Below are 21,882 nucleotides of genomic sequence, written 5' to 3'. Positions count from 1 at the left end.
TTAACATTGAAATAAAGGATTGAATTTATACCCAGTGAGATCCAACCTTTTCTTCTTCTAGCATGCCAAGGCCATTCACCTGGTAGCCAGTGGAAGTGTCACCTTAGGAACGGACAGGTGTTATCGTATGGAAATCTGGGGAGTGAAGGCGGATTTATACCAAGGTGTTACTCCCTGCTTGACCTGTTATGAATAAAAGAGAATAATGGAAGACATTTTTCAAAACTGTAGCCAGGAAGAGTGAAGCAGTGAGCGATAGTCACCAGGAGCTCAGCCTGACGTGTATCTGCACTGTACACCTTTATCTATAATAGCTGGAATTGCTGTACCTGTAACCACTTAAAACTATAGCACTTACATATTATCTCTCCTGCACAAATGAAAACCCCCCAAAACACCAGAAAATCATTTCTTCCTTCCATCACCCCTCCAAAAACAGATTTAAAAATTGACCAGACAGTTTGGTATAATCCAAAATGGTATCAGTGAAAAGTGTATACACGTTACCACCACATTACATGCACCCTGTGCTCTTAAGGGGTGGAATGTAAAATACTTATCCATGAAGATATAAAATAAATCTACTACTACTACTAGCACATGATGGTGAATGGTTTTGTTTATTGCTGTTAAATATCTTTTAAAAATCTTAGGTTCCTTTCTGTCACTAGTCGTGTGAGCTCCACCGAGAGCAAAAAGACTATAAGTTGCCATTTTCTTGTTGTATTTATCCATCGGCACTCAGGAGAGGAAAAACCCCCTGTGGGGGAAACCTCTAGGGAGCCATGGCCTACGGATAAGTGCCCTTCCCTGGGGGCACAAGGCAACATGTTGTCTAGTAGTGCTGGTCCACGGTCATATTATTGACTCCTGGTAGGATTTTCATGGTGTACAGCTCAATGGCCTAAGGATAAGAGCCCTTCCTTGGGGTCACAAGTCAGCATGTTGTTTTGTAGTGCTGGTCCACGGTCATTTTATTGACTCCTGGTAGGATTGTCATGGTCTACAGCTCCATGGTCTAAGGATAAGTGCCCTTTCCTGTGGGCACAAGGCAACATGTTGTCGTGAAATGCTGGTCCACGGTCATATTATTAACTCCTGGTAGGATTTTCATGGTCTACAGCTCCATGGCCTAAGGATAAGAGCCCTTCCCTGGGGTCACAAGTCAGCATGTTGTCTTGTAGTGCTGGTCCACGGTCATATTATTGACTCCTGGTAGGATTGTCATGGTCTACAGCTCCATGGCCTAAGGATAAGAGCCCTTCCCTGGGGTCACAAGTCAGCATGTTGTCTTGTAGTGCTGGTGCACGGTCATATTATTGACTCCTGGTAGGATTTTCATGGTCTCCAGCTTCTTCTTGTATTCAGACACTGCAGATGCAGCAACAACCCCTAGCCCTGATTATGGTGGGGCAGAGGAGTGAATATGGCTGCACTGCAGGTCACGGCCCTCGGGATACTCCTAGTGCTGGTGGAATAGGAACCGGTGAACAGCGGTTCTCAGAGCTGTTCACTTCCAGCGTTTTATCCTCCTCCAGATCCTGTGTAAGGCGTCCCTCACAATACTGCCAAATGTCCTGTCGGGAGAGAAAATAGGTTAGAAAGGATTCTTATATCCCAATAAGACACATGAAATGGGGCTGTCCTGAGGGGAAACCACCTGCAGACTAAAAGCAAATGGATTCCACATTAGACTCTGGTGACAGATCCATAAAGTTATGGCTGGGCCTATGAAACCCCCCTATCCCCGTCCCATTTACACTGACTCACCGGCGATGGGGTTTTACAGGTTTTGGCATTGGTTTTATGACCTTCCATCCATCACTGGCAAATGTAAATCCACAGAAGAGTTGTTGATCTTCTTCAGCTATTGGTGGTTTCATGGGTTTGATGAAGGACGGGACAGGATTCATTTTACATAATGTCATCACTTCTTGCTGCGGAGGGAAGATACAAGAATCAGTGTTCATAAAGAAGAAACACAACAGAAATGTACTTGTGCCACCATCTTCTCTGGGACATTTACTTACAGGGGGTAGCTGGAATGGTGGACACGCTCTGGCTTCCTCTACATCTGTCCACTTAATCTCTGTAAAGAATGGATGATCCCTGATATTGTCCACAAATTTTTGCCGACTTTCTGGTGACTTATCCAGGAGCTGGGAAGATATAATAAAGAAGATTATTCAGTCTCTAGTCATCCTCCATTTTCATTGTGTACTTCATTACATATATCCACTCAATTACAGAGATGTGTCTTTATACTCACCCCCTTAATGATGGCTTTGAGTTGGGGGTCCAATTTCTTTGGGAAGAATGGTTCATCTTTGACTATTGCCATAATGGTGGTCCGATCAAATTTGCCTTTATAGAATGGATGTCCACCAATAGCCATCTCGTATAACACCACACCAGCAGAGAACCAGTCCACTGCTGTGTTGTAGGGCTTCTGTAGAAAAATCTGTGAAGACATGAAAAAGACAATAAGAACATTGTCCAGCCAGCAGAAGACATGGAGATGTCCAGCCTTGTACACAGGGATAACTCAGGTACATGTAGATAATTCCTCACCTCAGGAGCCCTGTATATATAGGTTCCAACACAATCTGAAGTCTTTGTATCGCCAAAGATGTTCATTGCGGCCAGACCGAAATCAGCAATCTTCAAGTGACCGGTGCTGTCCAGTAAAATGTTCTCTGGTTTTAGGTCTCTGGTAAAGGGAAGAGTTTATAAAATGTGATAATTGTTATATTAGCCGGGTTGATGATGTGTTCTGGCCTGAAATATCAAGTGTCTACAGGGGGCATGAGGATGAGGGTATAGAAGTGTTTATACCAAGTCTACAGAGAAGAAGACGTGCTGCACCTACCTGTGTATGATGCCTCTGGAGTGGAGAAACTGCAGCCCACAGATCAGCTCAGCGGCAATAAATCTAATGAGAAAATATGATAAAGCAAACAACATCCATCATTTCAACAACTAAACTACGAGACTAATAATGACATCAAGCCGGAATGTTCTTAACAACGATCATCTTCATCTAATGTATCCATGTTCTGTCTTACCTGGTGGCTGGAATGGGAAGTGGGGCATTGCGTTTCAGGAAATGTCTAAGGTCTCCTCCACTGAGATATTCCATGACGAAGAACACATAGTCCTATGATAAAACAGAGGAGATAATAGGTGTTACTGGTATAGTCTAGATAAAGAGCACTGGTGGTAATGTTATAATACATACAGTGCCTACAAGTAGTATTCAACCCCCTGCAGATTTAGCAGGTTTACACATTCGGAATTAACTTGGCATTGTGACATTTGGACTGTAGATCAGCCTGAAAGTGTGAAATGCACTGCAGCAAAAAAGAATGTTATTTCTTTTTTTATTTATTTTTTTTTTTAAATTGTGAAAAGTTTATTCAGAGGGTCATTTATTATTCAACCCCTGAAACCACAAGAATTCTGTTTGGTTCCCCTAAAGTATTAAGAAGTATTTCAGGCACAAAGAACAATGAGCTTCATATGTTTGGATTAATTATCTCTTTTTCCAGCCTTTTCTGACTAATTAAGACCCTCCCCAAACTTGTGAACAGCACTCATACTTGGTCAACATGGGAAAGACAAAGGAGCATTCCAAGGCCATCAGAGACAAGATCGTGGAGGGTCACAAGACTAGCAAGGGGTACAAAACCCTTTCCAAGGAGTTGGGCCTACCTGTCTCCACTGTTGGGAGCATCATCCGGAAGTGGAAGGCTTATGGAACTACTGTTAGCCTTCCACGGCCCGGACAGCCTTTGAAAGTTTCCACCCGTGCCGAGGCCAGGCTTGTCCGAAGAGTCAAGGCTAACCCAAGGACAACAAGGAAGGAGCTCCGGGAAGATCTCATGGCAGTGGGGACATTGGTTTCAGCCAATACCATAAGTAACGTACTCCACCGCAATGGTCTCCGTTCCACACGAGCCCGTAAGGTACCTTTACTTTCACAGCGTTATGTCAAGGCTCGTCTACAGTTTGCTCATGATCACTTGGAGGACTCTGAGACAGACTGGTTCAAGGTTCTCTGGTCTGATGAGACCAAGATCGAGATCTTTGGTGCCAACCACACACGTGACGTTTGGAGACTGGATGACACTGCATACGACCCCAAGAATACCATCCCTACAGTCAAGCATGGTGGTGGCAGCATCATGCTGTGGGGCTGTTTCTCAGCCAAGGGGCCTGCCATCTGGTCCGCATCCATGGGAAGATGGATAGCACGGCCTACCTGGAGATTTTGGCCAAGAATCTCCGCTCCTCCATCAAGGATCTTAAGATGGGTCGTCATTTCATCTTCCAATAAGACAACGACCCAAAGCACACAGCCAAGAAAACCAAGGCCTGGTTCAAGAGGGAAAAAATCAAGGTGTTGCAGTGGCCTAGTCAGTCTTCTGACCTTAACCCAATTGAAAACTTGTGGAAGGAGCTCAAGATTAAAGTCCACATGAGACACCCAAAGAACCTAGATAACTTGGAGAAGATCTGCATGGAGGAGTGGGCCAAGATAACTCCAGAGACCTGTGCCGGCCTGATCAGGTCTTATAAAAGACGATTATTAGCTGTAATTGCAAACAAGGGTTATTCCACAAAATATTAAACCTAGGGGTTGAATAATAATTGACCCACACTTTTATGTTGAAAATTTATTAAAATTTAACTGAGCAACATAACTTGTTGGTTTGTAAGATTTATGCATCTGTTAATAAATCATGCTCTTGTTTGAAGTTTGCAGGCTCTAACTTATTTGCATCTTATCAAACCTGCTAAATCTGCAGGGGGTTGAATATTACTTGTAGGCACTGTATAATACTATGGTAGTGACCTAGTAGAACATTGCACACAGATGGCTATATAGACAGGCATTGATAGAATATATAGAATACTCAGAGCCAGGGGCGTAATGATAGCGGTCACAGAGATCACAATTGCGACCTGGTCCGGCGACCACCATGCAGAGAAAGCAGCAGCCGTCTCCTCTCTGTGAGAAAGGAGCTGCACTGTAATAGCAGACCATGCAGTCGCTATGGGGCCTGTGAGTCAGGGGGGCCCGGTGCCAGCGTCCTTGCCTATCATTGCACGAAATAATGACGAAGGATGGAGCAGAGCACTCCTCTCCATCCTTCATCATTCTCGCCCTGTGCCTGCCGTCGACATCTTAGTACGGCTGAGTCTCACTAAGACTGCAGAGACACTGACCGGTGCAGTGGGGTAACAAGGAGAGGTGAAGACGGAGCAGCGGGGGAATGAGGAGAGGTGAGGACTTGTTTATTTTTTATCATTGAGTACACGGTGGGCAGAGGCTCATGGGAGTGCATTCAATGGTATGGGGCCTACATAGTATAATATGATGGACACCTTATACATAGGCTATATGGGGGCATTATAATACAATGAGTCTAGTAGGGTGCATTAAATGATATGGGGGCTGCATAATATATTTGAAGAATTATGGGGGAGCATTATAAAACTTGGAGGACTATGAGGGTGCATTATAATATATGAAGGGTTATGTGGGACCCATTATACTTTATGGAAGGCTTTGTGGGGGCCATTATAGTATTTGAAGGGCCATTATAGTATTTGGAAAGTTATCAACGAGAAGGACAAAGATAAAAGCTTAGGATGGGAAAGATTTGTGCTGAGGGAAAAAGGCTCTGCTATACATCTTTCCCTCAGCACCAAGCTTTCCGGTGCTTTGCTCTGATAGCATGGAAAAGCTGGGTGCTGAGAGAAAGATGTATATCAGAGCATGTAATATTATGGTAGTGACCTAGAAGAACGTTGCACACAGATGGCCATATAGATCTGGCCTTGATAGAATATATAGAAGACTCAAAGCTGTTAGATCATCAGCCTCTTACCTGGGACTGGAAGGTGGAAAAAGCCCGAGTAATGAATGGACTCTTCCTAGTCATCTCCAGGACTTGTCGCTCTATCAGGATTTTGTCTCTTGACTCTTCAATTATGAACCTCTTCTCCACCATCTTCACTGCCACTTGTTTTTGGCAGGCCTTATGTGTGGCCAACATGACCTGGAGGATACAGAGCATTAGAACTGGATGAAAGGCCTGTCCTGCCATGAGACAGGAGGAGAAAATGTGAAGCAGTGATGGTCCTAGAGCCATATTACTGCTCCACATCACACACATGAAGAAAATGTCACCACAATTCCTAATACTTACTTTACCAAATCCGCCTTGTCCAATGGTTTTATGGAAGGTGAAGCTCTTCAGTCCAGTCACAATGATGGGGGATTCAGCTGGGGTTGTCCCTAATGGAGAGAGGAGAAATAAGATGTATTATTCCTATATAATGCTAATGTGGCCTCCTATAGCAATTATAACATGGGGTAGAACAATATTAGGGGGGTATCAACGAGAAAAGGCACAAAAATCACAATAGTTGGGGTATTCTAAAGGTTCACAATCCTGTCAATTACTACATTAGGGGCTGTTGGCTCTTGGGGTCTTAGATCTGCACTCACCTGACAGCTGCTCAGTGTCAGCTTTGGGGGAGACGCTGGATCCATCATCAGCTTTGTCCCCCATCGCTTCTCCCCTTTTCCTCTTGCTCTCGATACTCTCCGGTATCGGGCTTCCAGGTCTCTTTGAAGCCTTGATAAGGCTTTGGTTGGTGCCATCTTTCTCACTCTCCGATGTTTCTAGTTTTCTTTTTTTTGGCACCTCATCTCCTCTCTCTCTCTTTCTCTTCCTCAAACTCTCCATATTCAGCTCCATAGATGAAATTCTGGGCTGAGGAAGGTCCTGTCCACCTCTGGAGCGCTCCCGGATGGCGCCTGGAACTGCTCTTCTAACAGGCCTTCTTGTAATCCGTATTATATTTTATATAAAACCAAAATTTGCTAAGCGCAAGTAAAAATCGCCTTCACTCACTAAGTGATGAAAACAAATGGACGATATTCAGGCTGCAGCGACATTCTGATGATTGTTCCATGACATCACAGGGGCATTGTGACATCATCACATTCTAAAGGTCACATGACATCAGAGTGACTTGAGCCTGGCCGTGAGGTCTGTGTTCTTCAACAGTTATTATTAAGTCTCTTTATCATTTATTAGTCTCCATTTGAGCCCATAAAAACTCCAAATTAAAACTTTTCAAATACAAAAAAAATAATTTAAATTAATTTATTTTTCTTTTACATTTTTGTTTTACACCATTTATCACTTAGCTTGTATATTGTAATGTAAATAGTATAAAAAAATTAATATAAGGGGGTAATAAAAGCGCTGCTGAGTATGATAGACAGGAAAAATATCATCATAAGAAGTCATTAAAAGAACAGGGGTGACGCGTTTCAGTATGGGACAGATGTCTTCATCAGGTCATGCTTGTATGTTAGCAGTACAACAGACAGAGATTAAATGGACAAAAGAGGAGGGAAAAGAGTTACACCCGGACATCATGGAGGTTAAAGTTGCCTTTGTGAGAAATCCCCTTTATTGTAAATGTATCCTATATAATATTAGTTACAGGGGGTCACCTAATTCAGAAGATCTCACCTGTATGAATATAATGTTCTCTGAATCTCTCATGTGGTCACTAAGGCTTGATCACCGCTGTGTCTGTCACTGAGCGGCAGCCGATCCTCCTGACCCCAACTCACTGCTATGAGGCCATTGACTTTATGTCAGGACAACCACAGCCGCTCTGTGCTTGGCCAGTGACATTCAGATGTGTGAATATGGCCTAAAGGTCATATATATGTATATGCAATGGTAAAACACTACAGAAACACTATTCCTCCTATATCTAGTACCCGCTTACACTAATAGAAAGCTCAGAGGAAACATTGTGCCCATCTACCATTTCTATTCAGACTTATTTTATTAAACCTAGAAACGAACAATATTTTACAAAGGAAGTTTCTTTATTGAAAAATGAACGTACAATAAAAAATACATAATAAAAAGAGAATGATGGAGAACCAAACTAATAGCCATGTAAAGTGCAGGTGCACTAGTAGCAGCGGTGCGTTATAGTGAAGTTTTTCCTGAAGCAATAACTATAGCAATAGTAATGATATAAGATGCATGTTATACAAGCGTACAGCACTTTATTATAGTAATAGTATTCCTTTTACATTTGCACCAAATCAATGCTGCTATAACTTCTACCATAATTGCTGCATAAACAAATGGCCATATGGCTGGACTTCCAAGCGAGATCCACTTTAGAATATCACCAGCAGGAAAGACCAGCAAGGGGAAGGAAGAAATAGCCGCACCCATGAGGTGATTGGGAGGTAAAATAAACAATTAGAAACACTTGCTAGCCTAAAGACTTAGCAAGGGTAAAAGACAATAAACACATTTGACAAACAGTGAACCCACTCAGTGGAAAAGGAAGCTGACCACAAAACACAGACTCACCGGAGCGGATCCTTAGACATAACAGGTCTCATTTGACCAAAGCACCTTCTTCCACATACTGGCTGTGGGAGAAGGGGCTTTTGGTGATAAATGCAAAGCACTATGTGTGGCGGAAAACTAACACTGCACATCACCCTGAAAACACCATCCTCGCAGTCACACATGGTGGTGGCAGCATCCTGCTATAGGGCGGCTTTTCTTCAGTAGGGGCAGGGAAGCTGGTCAGCGGTGATGGGAAGATGGATGGAGCTAAATACAAGGTAATCCCAGAGGAAAAACTTTGGAGGCGGCAAAAATCTTGAAACTTCCGCGTAGGTTAAGCTCCTAGCAGGACATCCAGCCTAAACTTCTTGCCAGAGCTGCAATTGATGGTTTAGTTCAGAGCATATTCACCGGTGTGAAAGGCCTAGTAACAGTCCGAACCGACATCCCATTGAGCATCTATAACTAGAGTTGAAAAGTTGAAAATTTCGGTTCACAGACGCCTCCATCCAATCTCACTGAGCTAGAGTTATTTTGGAAACATATAAGATATATATAGCGGATGAAATAAGTCCCCCTTTGCCTTCAAAACAGCATATATACTTCTCAGTACGCTTGACCACAGTTGAACTAACCACAAATCTTCTCTGTATGAGGCTTGTAAAAGTCCTTCTGTCTCTTCATGTGATCCCAGGCAGACTGGATGATGTGAGATCAGGGCTCTGCGGGGGCCGGATCATCACTTCCAGAACACCTTGTTCTTATGTTCACTGAAGATTGTTCTTAATAACATTGGTTGTATGTTTGGGGTCGTAATCCTGCTACAAAATAAATTTAGAGCCAATCAGATGTCTCCCTGATGGTATTACATTATGAATAAGTATCTGCCTGTATATCTCAGCATTGAGAACACCATTGGCCCTGACCAAATACCCAACTCCATTTCCTGAAATACAGCCACAAACCTGCACAGATCCTCCCCATGCTTCACTGTTTCTGCAGACACTCATTATAGTACAATTTTCCAATCTTCGGCAAACAAACGGCCTTCTGTTACAGCAAAATATCTGATACCTGATGCCATTTTTCTTCACCACAGGTTGTATATATTTGTGCATAGTTGAGACATTTGGCCTTGTTTCCTTGTTGAATGTTTACTTTTTGGCTACAATTCTTCCACGAAGACTGATTCTGCATGGACTTTTCCAAACAGTAGATGAGTGTAGCTAGGTCTCAGTAGTTTCTACCAGTCCTGAGCTTATGGTCGTTCTGGAAAACTTTCAGTTTTTGAAGGAACATAAGCATGATGTGTCTTTCAGCTGCTGAATTAAGTTTCTTTGGCGGACCACTGTGTCTATGGTCCTAAACGTTGCCCATTTCTTGATGTCCTCAATACTTATAAATACAGGCAGATACATATTAATCATAGTATAACATTCCATCAGGGAGGCATTTGACAGTTTTCAAATTTATTATCCAGGAGAACAATGACCCCAAACATACAGCCAATGTCATGAAGAGCTATCTTCAGTGTAAAATAGAACAGAGTCCTGGACGTGATGATTCTGGCTCCATAGAGCCCGGATCTCAAAGACTGTCTGGGATCACATGAAGAGACAAAATAATTTACTCAACACTAAATTCACAGAAGATCTGGGGTTAGTTCTCTGAGTTGCTTGGAACAACTGTAAGAAGATGGACTTGTGATGCACGTTCCCTCTCAAAGACAGCAATATTGATATTATAATGTACAATGTGAAGTGCTGGTAATGTATATTATGTCATGCGTTATTGATATGTAAAGTATAATGTGAATTGTGTTGAATAGGTTTTGCCAGACAGTAGGGCAAGAGAGAGTTACGTGTTGGGATTAGCCCAAAGTGAGACGGGCTAGAGCATAGATGACAGTGACATCTTCCTGTCAGGAGCTCAGATGGGGCCCAGCCTGTGACAGACAGATCTTAGGTCTGGTTAGTCCACAGAGCTGCATGACTTGTGTGTCCTTAGAGAGGAGACCAAGGACAAGAGATAGCGTGAACTAGAGTAAACAGAAACAGAGATGTGACCGGGGCATAGAGTAACTTATTGAAGTTAGGTTAGCACACTGACCAAAGAAACAGGAGACTGAGTGAAATGTATGCTTGACAGGTAAGGAGCTGAGAAGGAACAATTTGAGAGATGGAGTAAGTGTCCCTGGTGTAAGTCCCCTAGCTTCTTAGAGTTTGAAGCTAAAGTCCAGCCATACTGGCAATGGCTCTTTTTTTACAAGGACATGGAACTGCAGAATGGAAAGAAAGGCTTTTACAGTCTGTACTGTGATGTTTTGCTGGGTGGCGGTGAAGCAAACAAGACTGGTGAGGACAGGAGCAAGTGAAGTGGAAGGAGTAGAGAGACTGTTGTTGAAGATACCCCCTGCTAATGAAACATTTGAGAAGATTTGTGGCGCTATTTAATGTACACAGTTGTATTCAAGATACTGTTGAGTAAAACTATGTTTTTAGAGAAGTTGTGGTCTCCCTCGATGTACTGGCTATCATCTGTTCCCGGCCAACTGAAACTATTGGCATCGTGTGGCTGCAAAGACATATTGCTTCCTTAGTGTAAGGGGCACTTTGCACACTGCGACATCGCAGGCTGATGCTGCGATGCCGAGTGCGATAGTGCCCGCCCCCGTCGCAGCAGCGATATGTGGTGATAGCTGGCGTAGCGAAAATTATAGCTACGCCAGCTTCACACACACACTCACCTGCCGTGCGACGTCCCTGTGGCCGGCGACCCGCCTCCTTGTTAAGGGGGCGGGTCGTGCGGCGTCACTGCGACGTCACACGGCAGGCGGCCAATCGGAGCGGAGGGGCGGAGATGAGCAGGATGTAAACATCCTGCCCACCTCCTTCCTTCCGCATATCCTACGGAAGCCGCGGTGACGCCGGTAGGAGATGTTCCTCGCTCCTGCGGCTTCACACACAGCGATGTGTGCTGCCGCAGGAGCGAGGAACAACATCGGACCATCGCGTCAGCGTAATTATGAATTACGCCGACGCTACACCGATGATACGATTACGACGCTTTTGCGCTCGTTAATCGTATCATCTAGGCTTTACACACTGCGATGTCGCATGCGATGCCGGATGTGCGTCACTTTCAATTTGACCCCACCGACATCGCACCTGCGATGTCGCAGTGTGCAAAGTGCCCCTAAGTCTACAAACCCAGCCAGTACCCCATCTTTCATGTAGCGTTCCATTGCATAGATGGCGCAGACCTCACCCATGACTACCGCCCTGCGCCATGTTACACAACTTCCCTGCCAAGTTGATCCAAAAACTGTGTGGAAATGTACCTAGAAGAATTGATGCTGTTTTGAAGGCAAAGACTGATCAAACCAGAAATTGATTTGATTTAGATTTCTGTTTTGTTAATTTTGATAATTCATTAAAAAAAACTATTAACACTTCTATTTTTTATTGTTTTCTTACTTTGCAGCATCTTCTGGTTACAAAATATAAAATGATTTAACTCATATGGTAAACAGTGTAAAAGCAAAAATGTAAAAAAATAAATGCTAAAATTGAGATTTTTCAGTTAAGCATTTTTCTAAAGAAATACAATAAAAAGCTATCAAAATGTTGTATGTAGAGAACTAGTCAAAACTTTGGACACACTTGTTCATGCAATGGTTTTCTAAGTACTTATTGAAATGTGCATATTGTAGAGACAGACTGAAGGCAACAAAAACAAACAAAAGAACACATATTGAAACAAGAGTAGAGAAACACATGTTACATAGTTACATAGTTACTTAGGTTGAAAAAAGACCTAGGTCCATCTAGTTCAACCTTCCTCCACCAGTTCTACATTTAGTCACTAAGTCATTTATAACCAACAATGTTTTGTGTACTGAGGAAATGATCCAGCCCTTTTTTAAAAGCTGTTATAGTATCTGCCATTACTACCTCTTGTGGTTGGCATTCCACAGTCTGACCGCTCTAACTGTAAAGAACCCTTTCCTATTTAGCTGCTGGAATCGCTTTTCTTCCACTCGCAGTGAGTGCCCCCTGGTCCTTAGTACTGTCTTTGGAAGAAATAAGTCATGTGCCAGTCCTTTATATTGACCACACATGTATTTATACATATAAATGAGATCTCCTCTGAGACGTCTTTTTTCTAAGCTAAACATATCTAACGTTTTCAACCTGTCATTATATGGGAGGCCTCCATTCCTTGTAATAGTCTAGTTGCCCGCCTTTGAACTGACTCTAACTTCTGAATGTCCTTTTTAAAATGTGGAGCCCAAAACTGGATCCCGTATTCCAGATGTGGCCTTACAAGTGATTTATAGAGGGGTAACAATACGTTGGGATCACGGGATCTAATCTCTCTTTTTATACACCCTAGAATCTTGTTTGCTTTTGCAGCTGCTGCCTGACATTGAGTGCTGCTGCTCAGCTTATTTGTAATGAGAATACCCAAGTCCTTCTCCTGTTCTGTAGTCCCGAGTTTACTTCCATTTAATGTATACGCAGCTATAGGATTACTCTGTCCTAGGTGCATTACTTTACATTTATCAACATTAAATCTCATTTGCCAAGTATCTGCCCATTCTGACATCTTATCCAGATCTTTTTGTAATATTGTACTATCCAGGTCAGTTTTTAATATCCTACATAGTTTGGTGTCATCGGCAAAGACTGACACTGTACTATCAATCCCATCCACAAGGTCATTAATAAAGAGAGTAAAAAGAATCGGTCCAAGCACAGATCCCTGCGGCACCCCACTGCTGACTATAGCCCATTTAGAGAATGTACCATTTATGACTACTCTTTGTTTCCTATCTTTTAGCCAATTCCTTACCCAGTTGCATATTGTGTCCCCTAGTCCTTGCTTCTGGAGCTTTAGTATAAGGCTATTATGTGGTACAGTATCAAATGCCTTTGGAAAGTCCAAATAAATCACATCAGCTGCATTACCAATATCCAGGTTTGAACTTACCCCCTCATAGAACCCCAACAGGTTGGTTAGACACGACTTATCTTTCATGAATCCATGCTGTTTGTCAGTTATTATATTATTTTCTGCAATATATTTTTGCATGTCATCCCTTAAAATGCCCTCAAAAACTTTGCATACTACTGATGTCAGGCTTACTGGACGGTAGTTGCCTGGATCTACCCTCTTACCTTTCTTAAATATCGGTACCACATCAGCAATCCTCCAATCCTGAGGCACCAACCCTGTTACAAGTGAGTCTAAAAAGATGAGATACAGCGGTCTGTCGATTACGGAGCTCAATTCCCTCAATATTCGTGGATGAATGCCATCTGGCCCTGGGAATTTGTCAATGTTTAATTTACTCAGACGTAGGCGTACTTCATCTTGTGTTAAATTAATTATATCGGGTGGTGAACTTTGATTTTTCACTTGTTGAATGATCCCTGGTACAGTCAGTTCCTTGGTGAATACAGATGAGAAATGCCTATTTAATATCTCAGTCTTTTGTTTGTCCTCTATAACTAACTTGTTATTATATTTTAAGGGGCCGATACTATCCTTTGTTTTTCTTTTGGCATTAATGTATTTATAAAAGATTTTGGGATTTATTTTAATGTCATTGGCGATTTTTGTTTCAGTAGCTAATTTTGCTTGTTTGATTTCTTTTTTACATTTCCTATTGATATCTTTATACTCCTGCAATGCTATTTCTGTATTCTCAGCCTTTAAGATTTTAAATGCCCTTTGTTTTTGTTTTATTATACTTTGTACAGTCTTATTTATCCATAGTGGTTTCTTTTTATTCCTGGACATTTTATTACCAGAGGGTATACGTTTTTTACAGGACTCTAGTAGTATATCCTTAAACTTACCCCATTTATGTTCGGTATCCCCAGTTACCATGACTTTGTCCCAATCTACACATTTAAGCTCTTCCCTTAATTTGTTGAAATCAGCTTTCCTAAAATTCCAGGTTTTAGCATTCCCCCTTTGAAATGTTCTATTGAATATTATGTTGAAGCTTACCATATTATGATCACTGGTGCCCAAGTGCTCCCGGACCTGTAGATCTGAAATTGTATCCGGTCTATTTGACAGGACCAGATCTAGCAAATTATCTCCCCTGGTCGGTTCACCTACCATCTGAGAGAGGAAATGGTCTTGAATGGTAGATAAGAACTTACAGCTTTTATAAGAACTTACAGCCAGAAACAAGCCAGAATATGTGTTGAACATTAGGTTAATCAAAGAAGCCACCTTGATGACAGCTCACCTGAATCCGCACCTCCCACTGCAAAAAAGTTCCACCACCCACTCTGCGCTGAGGCCTCCTATGACAAAGAATCTGCTGGGAGGAATAGGAGAAAAAATTCACTTGATTCTGGACAAAAAATTGTAGGGTCCTAATAAAATTCCACTTCTGTACCAAAATTGTGCTCTCCCCCAAGCCGGTGGTAACAAGTGCTTATCCGGTGATCAACGCTTCTTTCCCCAGTCAGCTGCCTGCCTTCGAGTCCAAAGGACTAGGACTCCATCTAGTGAAGGTAAGAGCCTCCCAGCTTATTCTACACCTCTCCAACATCGTATGAACGGACAAAACTTTACTTTAAACTGCATTATGTCACAGTAAGAGATCTGAATTTATTTGGCTGTTGGGTGTGTGGCTTTGTGCCAACCAATGTTAAGCCCTTTTTAAATGCTTGATTTATTTTTGTCTAGTGAAATTATTATTAGTAAAAATGTTACCAGATCATGGAATATTGAAGACACTAGTTTATAGTTAACCGTCTTAGTCCAAGTTTTGCCTTTTCAGTTGTGTTTTAATATCAGGTGTCAAAGTAATTGTAGAAATATAGATGAATGTGCTGATCTGTGTTGCAATATAAACCCAGTACAAGAATGAGTTAGACGACACCAACCCTGGCCTCCTCCCCGCCAGATGCCGCCATTACATAGTATGAAAATCAAAAAAACTCTGTGGAGCCTCTGTTAGGAGTCTCAACACAGAAAATAGCCAGATATCCCTCACAGCCCTTTTTTGATTTGCATACTTCCCAGGGAGCAATGCACTTAGGATGTCACTGTTTTGAGCGCCTTTGTTGGCTACCGGCAGTGTTTTCTCTGGCTGGTCTCCCCGAGATCAGTGATTGTTTTGTCTTGTTGGTCTACTAGCCATTGTTCCCACCTAGCCAGAATCCTACTCCACACTGATGAGGGGCAACACCCGAAAAACAGCTGTCTGTGGATGGATACCTGGCCTTGGTATTTCCCTTGTCATATCTTTAAACTTTTAAACTCGTCAAAGAGTTGCATATTGACTGAAAGGGCCACTTAATATGGTGGTTATGGTGGTCTCCTAAGAGCCACTCCTTGGCTAGGTCCTTCCCGGAGGGATATCTGGCTATTTTCTGAGTTGAGACTCCTAACAGAGTGTTACGTCACCGCCGGAGTCTGCTCCAGCGACTTCTGCTCTGATCGCCAGGCAACACTGTGTTCCTGCCGTGGATGGTGCTGGTGATGGGAGAGGAGTCGATGCCAGCGGCGCCGGTGGGCGCATGCTCCGATCATCCACTGGGCTGGGTTATCTTAGGATCTGCAGTACCGCTGGCTGACTGTGGGTGGCGTGTGTCTTCGAGCTGAAGTTGCCAGCGTTCAGCTACAGCCAATGGGAAGACACCACACCCTTCTTATTCCCCTTCCTGTCACATGACCACTGCCAGAGATAGTTCTGATTTCCTGGCTCCTGGTCCGCCCTATTCTGTTTTGTGATTCCTGTGTGCTGACTTCTGCGTGTTTTCTGACTACCCTTCTGCCTGCTGTTTTTGTACCTCGCTGCCCAATCCGTATTTGACCTCTGCTCCGTTTTCTGATTACGTCCTTGTCTGCCTATTCTGTCCCTGTTCTGCTATTCCTGGTTTGACCCTGCCTGACGACTACTCTCATCGGACTGCAGCCTTCCACAGGTAGTGATCTCCAGGGCCCTGTGTAATTCCAAATCCCTGTATAGGGGTTAAAGGGTTTCAGGGTTTTGGGGGTCCTGCTTGGTGAGTGGCTTCCCTCTAGTCTGTCCATTACATCCTCCCCGAGTCTGTTGATCCAGGCAGGCATTACACAGAGGCTCCACAGGCCTTTTTTGATTTGCATACTTCCCAGGGAGCAATGCACCTAGGATTTCACTGTTTTGAGCGCCTTTGTTGGCTGCCGGCAGTATTTTCTCTGGCTGGTCTCCCCGAGATCAGTGATTGTTTTGCCATTTCATAGTATAAGCAAATCAAAACCAAAAGACCATCAGTCCATCGATGGATTTGACAAAAATATTATAAGGGCAGGTGGATATATTTGAAGACAATTGAAATAATTTTCGGCTCCTACTCTTCTTCTTAGATTATCCAAAGTCCCCAACCCATATCCAAAACATTTTACCCAATCAAACCACCACTCCCAACCCATATGACCTATTACTTGATCCACTCCACCCTTCGCTGCCCCCTCTGTTAAAGTGGCTATCATAATATTAAGAAGAATATTAACCTCTTCCGGCCCTACACCCTTACAAACACTGTCATGACCAGGTCTACATTTAAACTACTCCCGTTATGACCATAGCTAGAAGGTAGAAGGTCTCTACGGGTGAACATCTAATATAGGAGATTGGGAGATGGGTTCCATAGAGAACTGGTTACGTGAATTCTTTGGTTCATTTCTCAAACCAATTGTTGTAATTTGTGTTTTTATCTTACTTATATAATTTGTTTTTTACATCTTCATATATTTCATATATTTGTAATCACTGTACTTCTGGCTCGTAAAAACAGCTAATGATTATGATTGATTTATGATAGGATAAAGCTGATAAAATAATCTATATATTTCTTATAGTCTATAATTTTCTAATATATTATATTGCTGGTCGTATAACTGTGATGCTAGAATCATCTTTTGTAATTTCAGCTCAAGTAACTAAGGCTAAAGCCTACAGATCTCCAACCTTAGGTTGTTCTGTAAGATTCTGTACTAAGAGCTTTCGGATAAGACAAATGTTCTGGTAAAAAAACAAATATTTGGAAGTTCAATAAATGAAAATGATTCTTGAAAAATGTTATTTGCTTATATGTTGCTTAAATTTGCAAATTCCTTGGTTTGGTCATCTGTAGAAGCCTCATTGGTAGAATTTTGGCTAAAAAACTGTTGATTTAAGGATTGAGTCCGATTTCTCTCTCACCGTGAGGTCTCCATGCTCTTGTATCTCTTTATCTCTATTATTTATCCATTTTTCAATTGTAACTCATATTCTAAATACATTTTCTTTTGATTTAAAACACTTGTGAAGACTAAATCTGTTAGGAGCTCAAATTTGCATAATGCCAAAATGGTACCCATAAAAAAAGTTAACTCTCCACATAGAAAAAAAAAATTGCCAAATTTTTGTTTGTAAAAAAGTAATGGGTTATAGATAAGGGCAACGTAAACCAATGATTTATATTTTTACAAAATTCCTTTTTTTCCCCAACATAAATATAAACTGAATAAGTCTGGTATTGTTGTAATCGCACTGTCCTGAGTATTCCTGTTGTCAGATCATTTTTTACCACATAATGAATGATGTCAGAACAAAAAAAAGGAACAAATGAGAAACAGGGTTTTTTTTCATCTTTCCATCCCACTTTGATTTTTTTCCCCGTTTTTCAGTACATTACATGGCAAAGTAAATGTTTTAATTCAAAACCGCAACTCATCTTGGAATAAGTGAAGGAAAAATTAAAGAGCAAAAACTAAAATTGGCCACAGTTGGAAAGAGTTACAGTGAACCTTTCAGAAGGGTTTAGACCCCCAAATTACCACCAACGATGATGATTTTCTTTCTTCTGGTTGAATCGCACAAGAGAGAAAAATAATCTGAAATTTGTATTGAAAAGTTAGTAAAAAGTAATGGGGGGGAGAATCTCTACCAAACAGTAAAACTAACCAGTCCCTGTTCTGAAAAATCTATCCTGTGCATGCATAGTCAAGGGAGGTGTTTTTGTCTTGGTCTCACCTGGGCACTGCACATGGCGCCGGATGCTTCTAGAAGTGACTTGTGGTGACATACCTGGACTGCGAGACATTAGTCAAGCCGGTTTGGGGGATGGCTATCATGGCCATACGAGAGATCAGCCCCACCCTCAGGACTAGAGATGAGCCACCCCTCTAGAGTTCGAGTTCGGTTTGGTTCGTCGAACGGTGCCCCGTTCGACGAGCCGTTCGACGAGCCGTTCGACAAACCTCTCGAACCCCATTAAAAACAATGGGAGGCAATCACATACACACGTAAAAACACATTATAAATATACACATACAGTTAATAAAGATTGCCATAACACTTACTGGTCCCCGCGGTCCGTCCTGCACTCTGTCTCATGTCGCTATTCCTTCCGATGATCGCTGTGTACTGACAGGACCTTCCGTGACGTCAAAATAGCCATGTGACAAGTCAAATGTCTGTTATCTCATTGGCTACAGACTGGTCACATGACTATGACGCGTCATATAGGACCTGTCAGTGCATCTCTTCAGTACGCGGTGATCGTTTGTGCATCCCCGTGTATCGGCGACATGCTCTGGCACACGGTCGGGTTCCCGGTCTGCTTCCCTGTTTCGTTATAAACCGGCTGCCACAGCCGGTCAATAACGGAGATCACCGTCAGTGGTGACGTCACCGCTTACAGGCAGTAGCTCTTTCTCACTCACGGAGTGAAAACACTGCACGGGGAAGAGCGTCTTTCCCCATGCAGCGCTGCTGATGTAGCAGAGCTGCATGTGTTGAAGGAGAAAGAAGACAGAAGAGCCGGATCATAGAGGGATAAGAGGGAGTAATGAACATGGTGTCTCTAAGGCTACATGCGCACGCTGCTTTTTTTCCTGCTTTTTTGCTGCTTTTTTGGCTGCAGTTTTGTCAGCAGAACTTTCTGACATCTGACTTCCCAGCAAAGTCTATGAGAAGTCAGATTTGTCATGCGCACACTGCAGTTTATTTGTCAGCGTTTTTTTTGTCAAAAGTTTGTGACAAAAAAAATGCACCATGTTCATTCTTCCTGCGTTTTTGTCAACATTTGTCACCCATTGAAATCAATGAGGGCATCAAAAACGCAGGAAAAATGCATGCTAATCAAAAGTGGTGCATTTTACCTGCCTTTTACCTGCGTTTTTGCTAGCAAAAACGCAGGTGATTTGTCAGGAAGTGAGGTCAGGCAAGTGGTCCCGTCCCGTCCTCCACGTGTTCCCCGAAGTACCGCTGTCCCCAGGGGAGAAGATGTGGAGGACGGGACTATCAGCAGCGGCAGCGAGAGGGGGATGGACATTGGCAGCTGAAAACATTGATTTTTCCCTCTTGCTGCTGCTGCCGCCGCTGATAGTCCCGTCCTCCACGTGTTCCCCGAAGTACCACTGTCCCCAGCGTTGCACGCACAGGGGAGATGATGTGGAGGACGGGACTATCAGCAGCGGCGGCAGCGAGAGGGAAAAATCAATGTTTTCAGCTGCCAACGTCCATCCCCCTCCCGCTGCCGCCGCCGCTGATAGTCCCGTCCTCCCCGTGTTCCCCGAAGTACCGCGGTCCCCGCACAGGGGAGATGATGGACCCCTCTCACCGCCACCGCCGCCGCCGCTGAAAGTCCCGGGCTCCACGCTCCTGCCGCCGGCCGGCTCCACGCTCCTGCCGCCGGCCGGCTCCACGCTCCTGCCGCCGGCCGGCTCCACGCTCCTGCCGCCGGTCGGCTCTACGCTCCTGCCGCCGGCTCCACGCTGTAGCGCGATCAGCTGAGCTGTCAGAGGTTACTCGCGGCCACCGCTGGATTCAGCGGTGGCCGCGGGTAACCTCGGTGACAGCTCAGCTGATCGCGCGGCTGTCTTCATTAGCTGCATGGAGGTGACCGGAGCGGCGGTGTCTGCTGCTCCGGTCACCTCCATGCAGCACTGCTGGATGCGACGCTGGAGCATGCTGGATTACGCCGGACATGGAGGGCTTTGTCGGGGTTAATAAATTGGTAATGAGGGAATGTGTTTGTGTTTTTTATTTCTAATAAAGGATTTTTTCGGGTGTGTGTGTTTATTTACTGTAATTTACAGATTAATCATGGAAGGTGTCTCATAGACGCCTGACATGATTAATCTAGGACTTATTGGCAGCTATGGGCTGCCAATAACTCCTTATTACCCCGATTTGCCAACGCACCAGGGTAAATCGGGAAGAGCCGGGTACAGCCCCAGAACTGTCGCATCTAATGTATGCGGCAATTCTGGGCGGCTGCTGACTGATATTGTTAGGCTCCCCATAACGTGGTGCTCCCCATCCTGAGAATACCAGCCTTCAGCCGTATGGCTTTATCTGGCTGGCATTAAAATTGGGGGGGACCGCACGCCGTTTTTTTTAATTATTTATTTATTTCTAATTTTTTTTTTTTTCCAATTCAACAAGCTTTATGGGCTTGTTTGAACTGAAAAATACATGAAACAATTGTTGACAAAACTGCAGCCAAAAACGCACAAAAAAAGCAGCAAAAATGCACCAAAAAAGCACCTACATTTTTTGTGACATTTCCAGGCTCTCTCTGACAAGGTGCAGTTTTGGCTGCAGTTTTGGCTGCAGTTTTGGCTGCAGTTTGTGAACACGAAAAAGAAGCAGCGTGCGCATGTAGCCTAAGTGTGTCTGTGTATTTATTTCTATTAAAGTATTTTTTCTCTGTGTGGTGCATTTTTTTAACCCTTTATTGGAGATTCTTAATGGCCGGGTCAAACTTGCCTGACATTAAGAATCTCTGGCTTAATACTAGCTAGTAAAACAAAGCCAGTATTAACCCATTATTACCCAGCAAGCCACCGTCACCAGTTCTGTTGGAAGAGTTGGATACAGTGCCAGATGATGGCGCTTCTATGAAAGCGCCATTTTCTGGGGCGGCTGCGGATTGCAATTCTCAGCAGAGGCGCCCAGAAACCTCGGGCTAACCTGTGCTGCGGATTCCAATCCCCAGCTGCCTAGTTGTACCTGGCTGGAAACAAAAATATGGCGAAGCCCACGTCATTTGTTTTTTAATTATTTCATGAAATAAGTGAAATAATTAAAAAAAACGGGCTTCCCTATATTTTTAGTTCCCAGCCGGGTTTAAATAGGCAGCTGGGGGTTGGGGACAGCCCGTAGCTGCCTGCTGTACCTGGCTGGCATACAAAAATATGGCGAAACCCAAATAATTTTTTTGGTGGGCAAAAAACTCCTGCATACAGTCCTGGATGAAGTATGCTGAGCCTTGTAGTTCTGCAGCTGCTGTCTGCTCTCCTGCACACACTAGTGAATGGAGCATGCTGAGCCTTGCCGTTCTGCAGCTGCTGTCTCCTCTCCTCCATACAGACAGACAGCAGCTGCAGAACTACAAGGCTCAGCATACTCCATCCAGGACTGTATGCAGGACTTTTTGCCCCCCAAAAAAATTATTTGGGTTTCGCCATATTT

General features: G+C 43.4%; 1 protein-coding gene across 1 annotated transcript; it reads right to left on the bottom strand.

Moving 5' to 3' along the window:
* Positions 1 to 619: 619 nt before the first annotated feature.
* LOC142286093 (protein kinase C delta type-like) lies at positions 620 to 6,889 on the bottom strand. Its single transcript, XM_075333322.1, has 10 exons — positions 6,518 to 6,889; positions 6,216 to 6,304; positions 5,895 to 6,065; positions 3,066 to 3,157; positions 2,870 to 2,932; positions 2,572 to 2,710; positions 2,270 to 2,461; positions 2,031 to 2,159; positions 1,771 to 1,937; positions 620 to 1,577 (listed from the first exon to the last, which is right to left on the bottom strand). The coding sequence occupies exons 1-10, from the start codon at positions 6,768 to 6,770 to the stop codon at positions 1,511 to 1,513; spliced, it is 1,362 nt and encodes a 453-aa protein (XP_075189437.1). The 5' UTR covers positions 6,771 to 6,889; the 3' UTR covers positions 620 to 1,510.
* Positions 6,890 to 21,882: the final 14,993 nt, after the last annotated feature.

Source organism: Anomaloglossus baeobatrachus, chromosome 2 (genome assembly GCF_048569485.1).
Source record: "Anomaloglossus baeobatrachus isolate aAnoBae1 chromosome 2, aAnoBae1.hap1, whole genome shotgun sequence".
NCBI lineage: Eukaryota > Metazoa > Chordata > Amphibia > Anura > Aromobatidae > Anomaloglossus > Anomaloglossus baeobatrachus.
The sequence above is the reverse complement of the archived record's forward strand: the minus strand, read 5'-3'. Positions and strand labels throughout refer to the sequence as shown.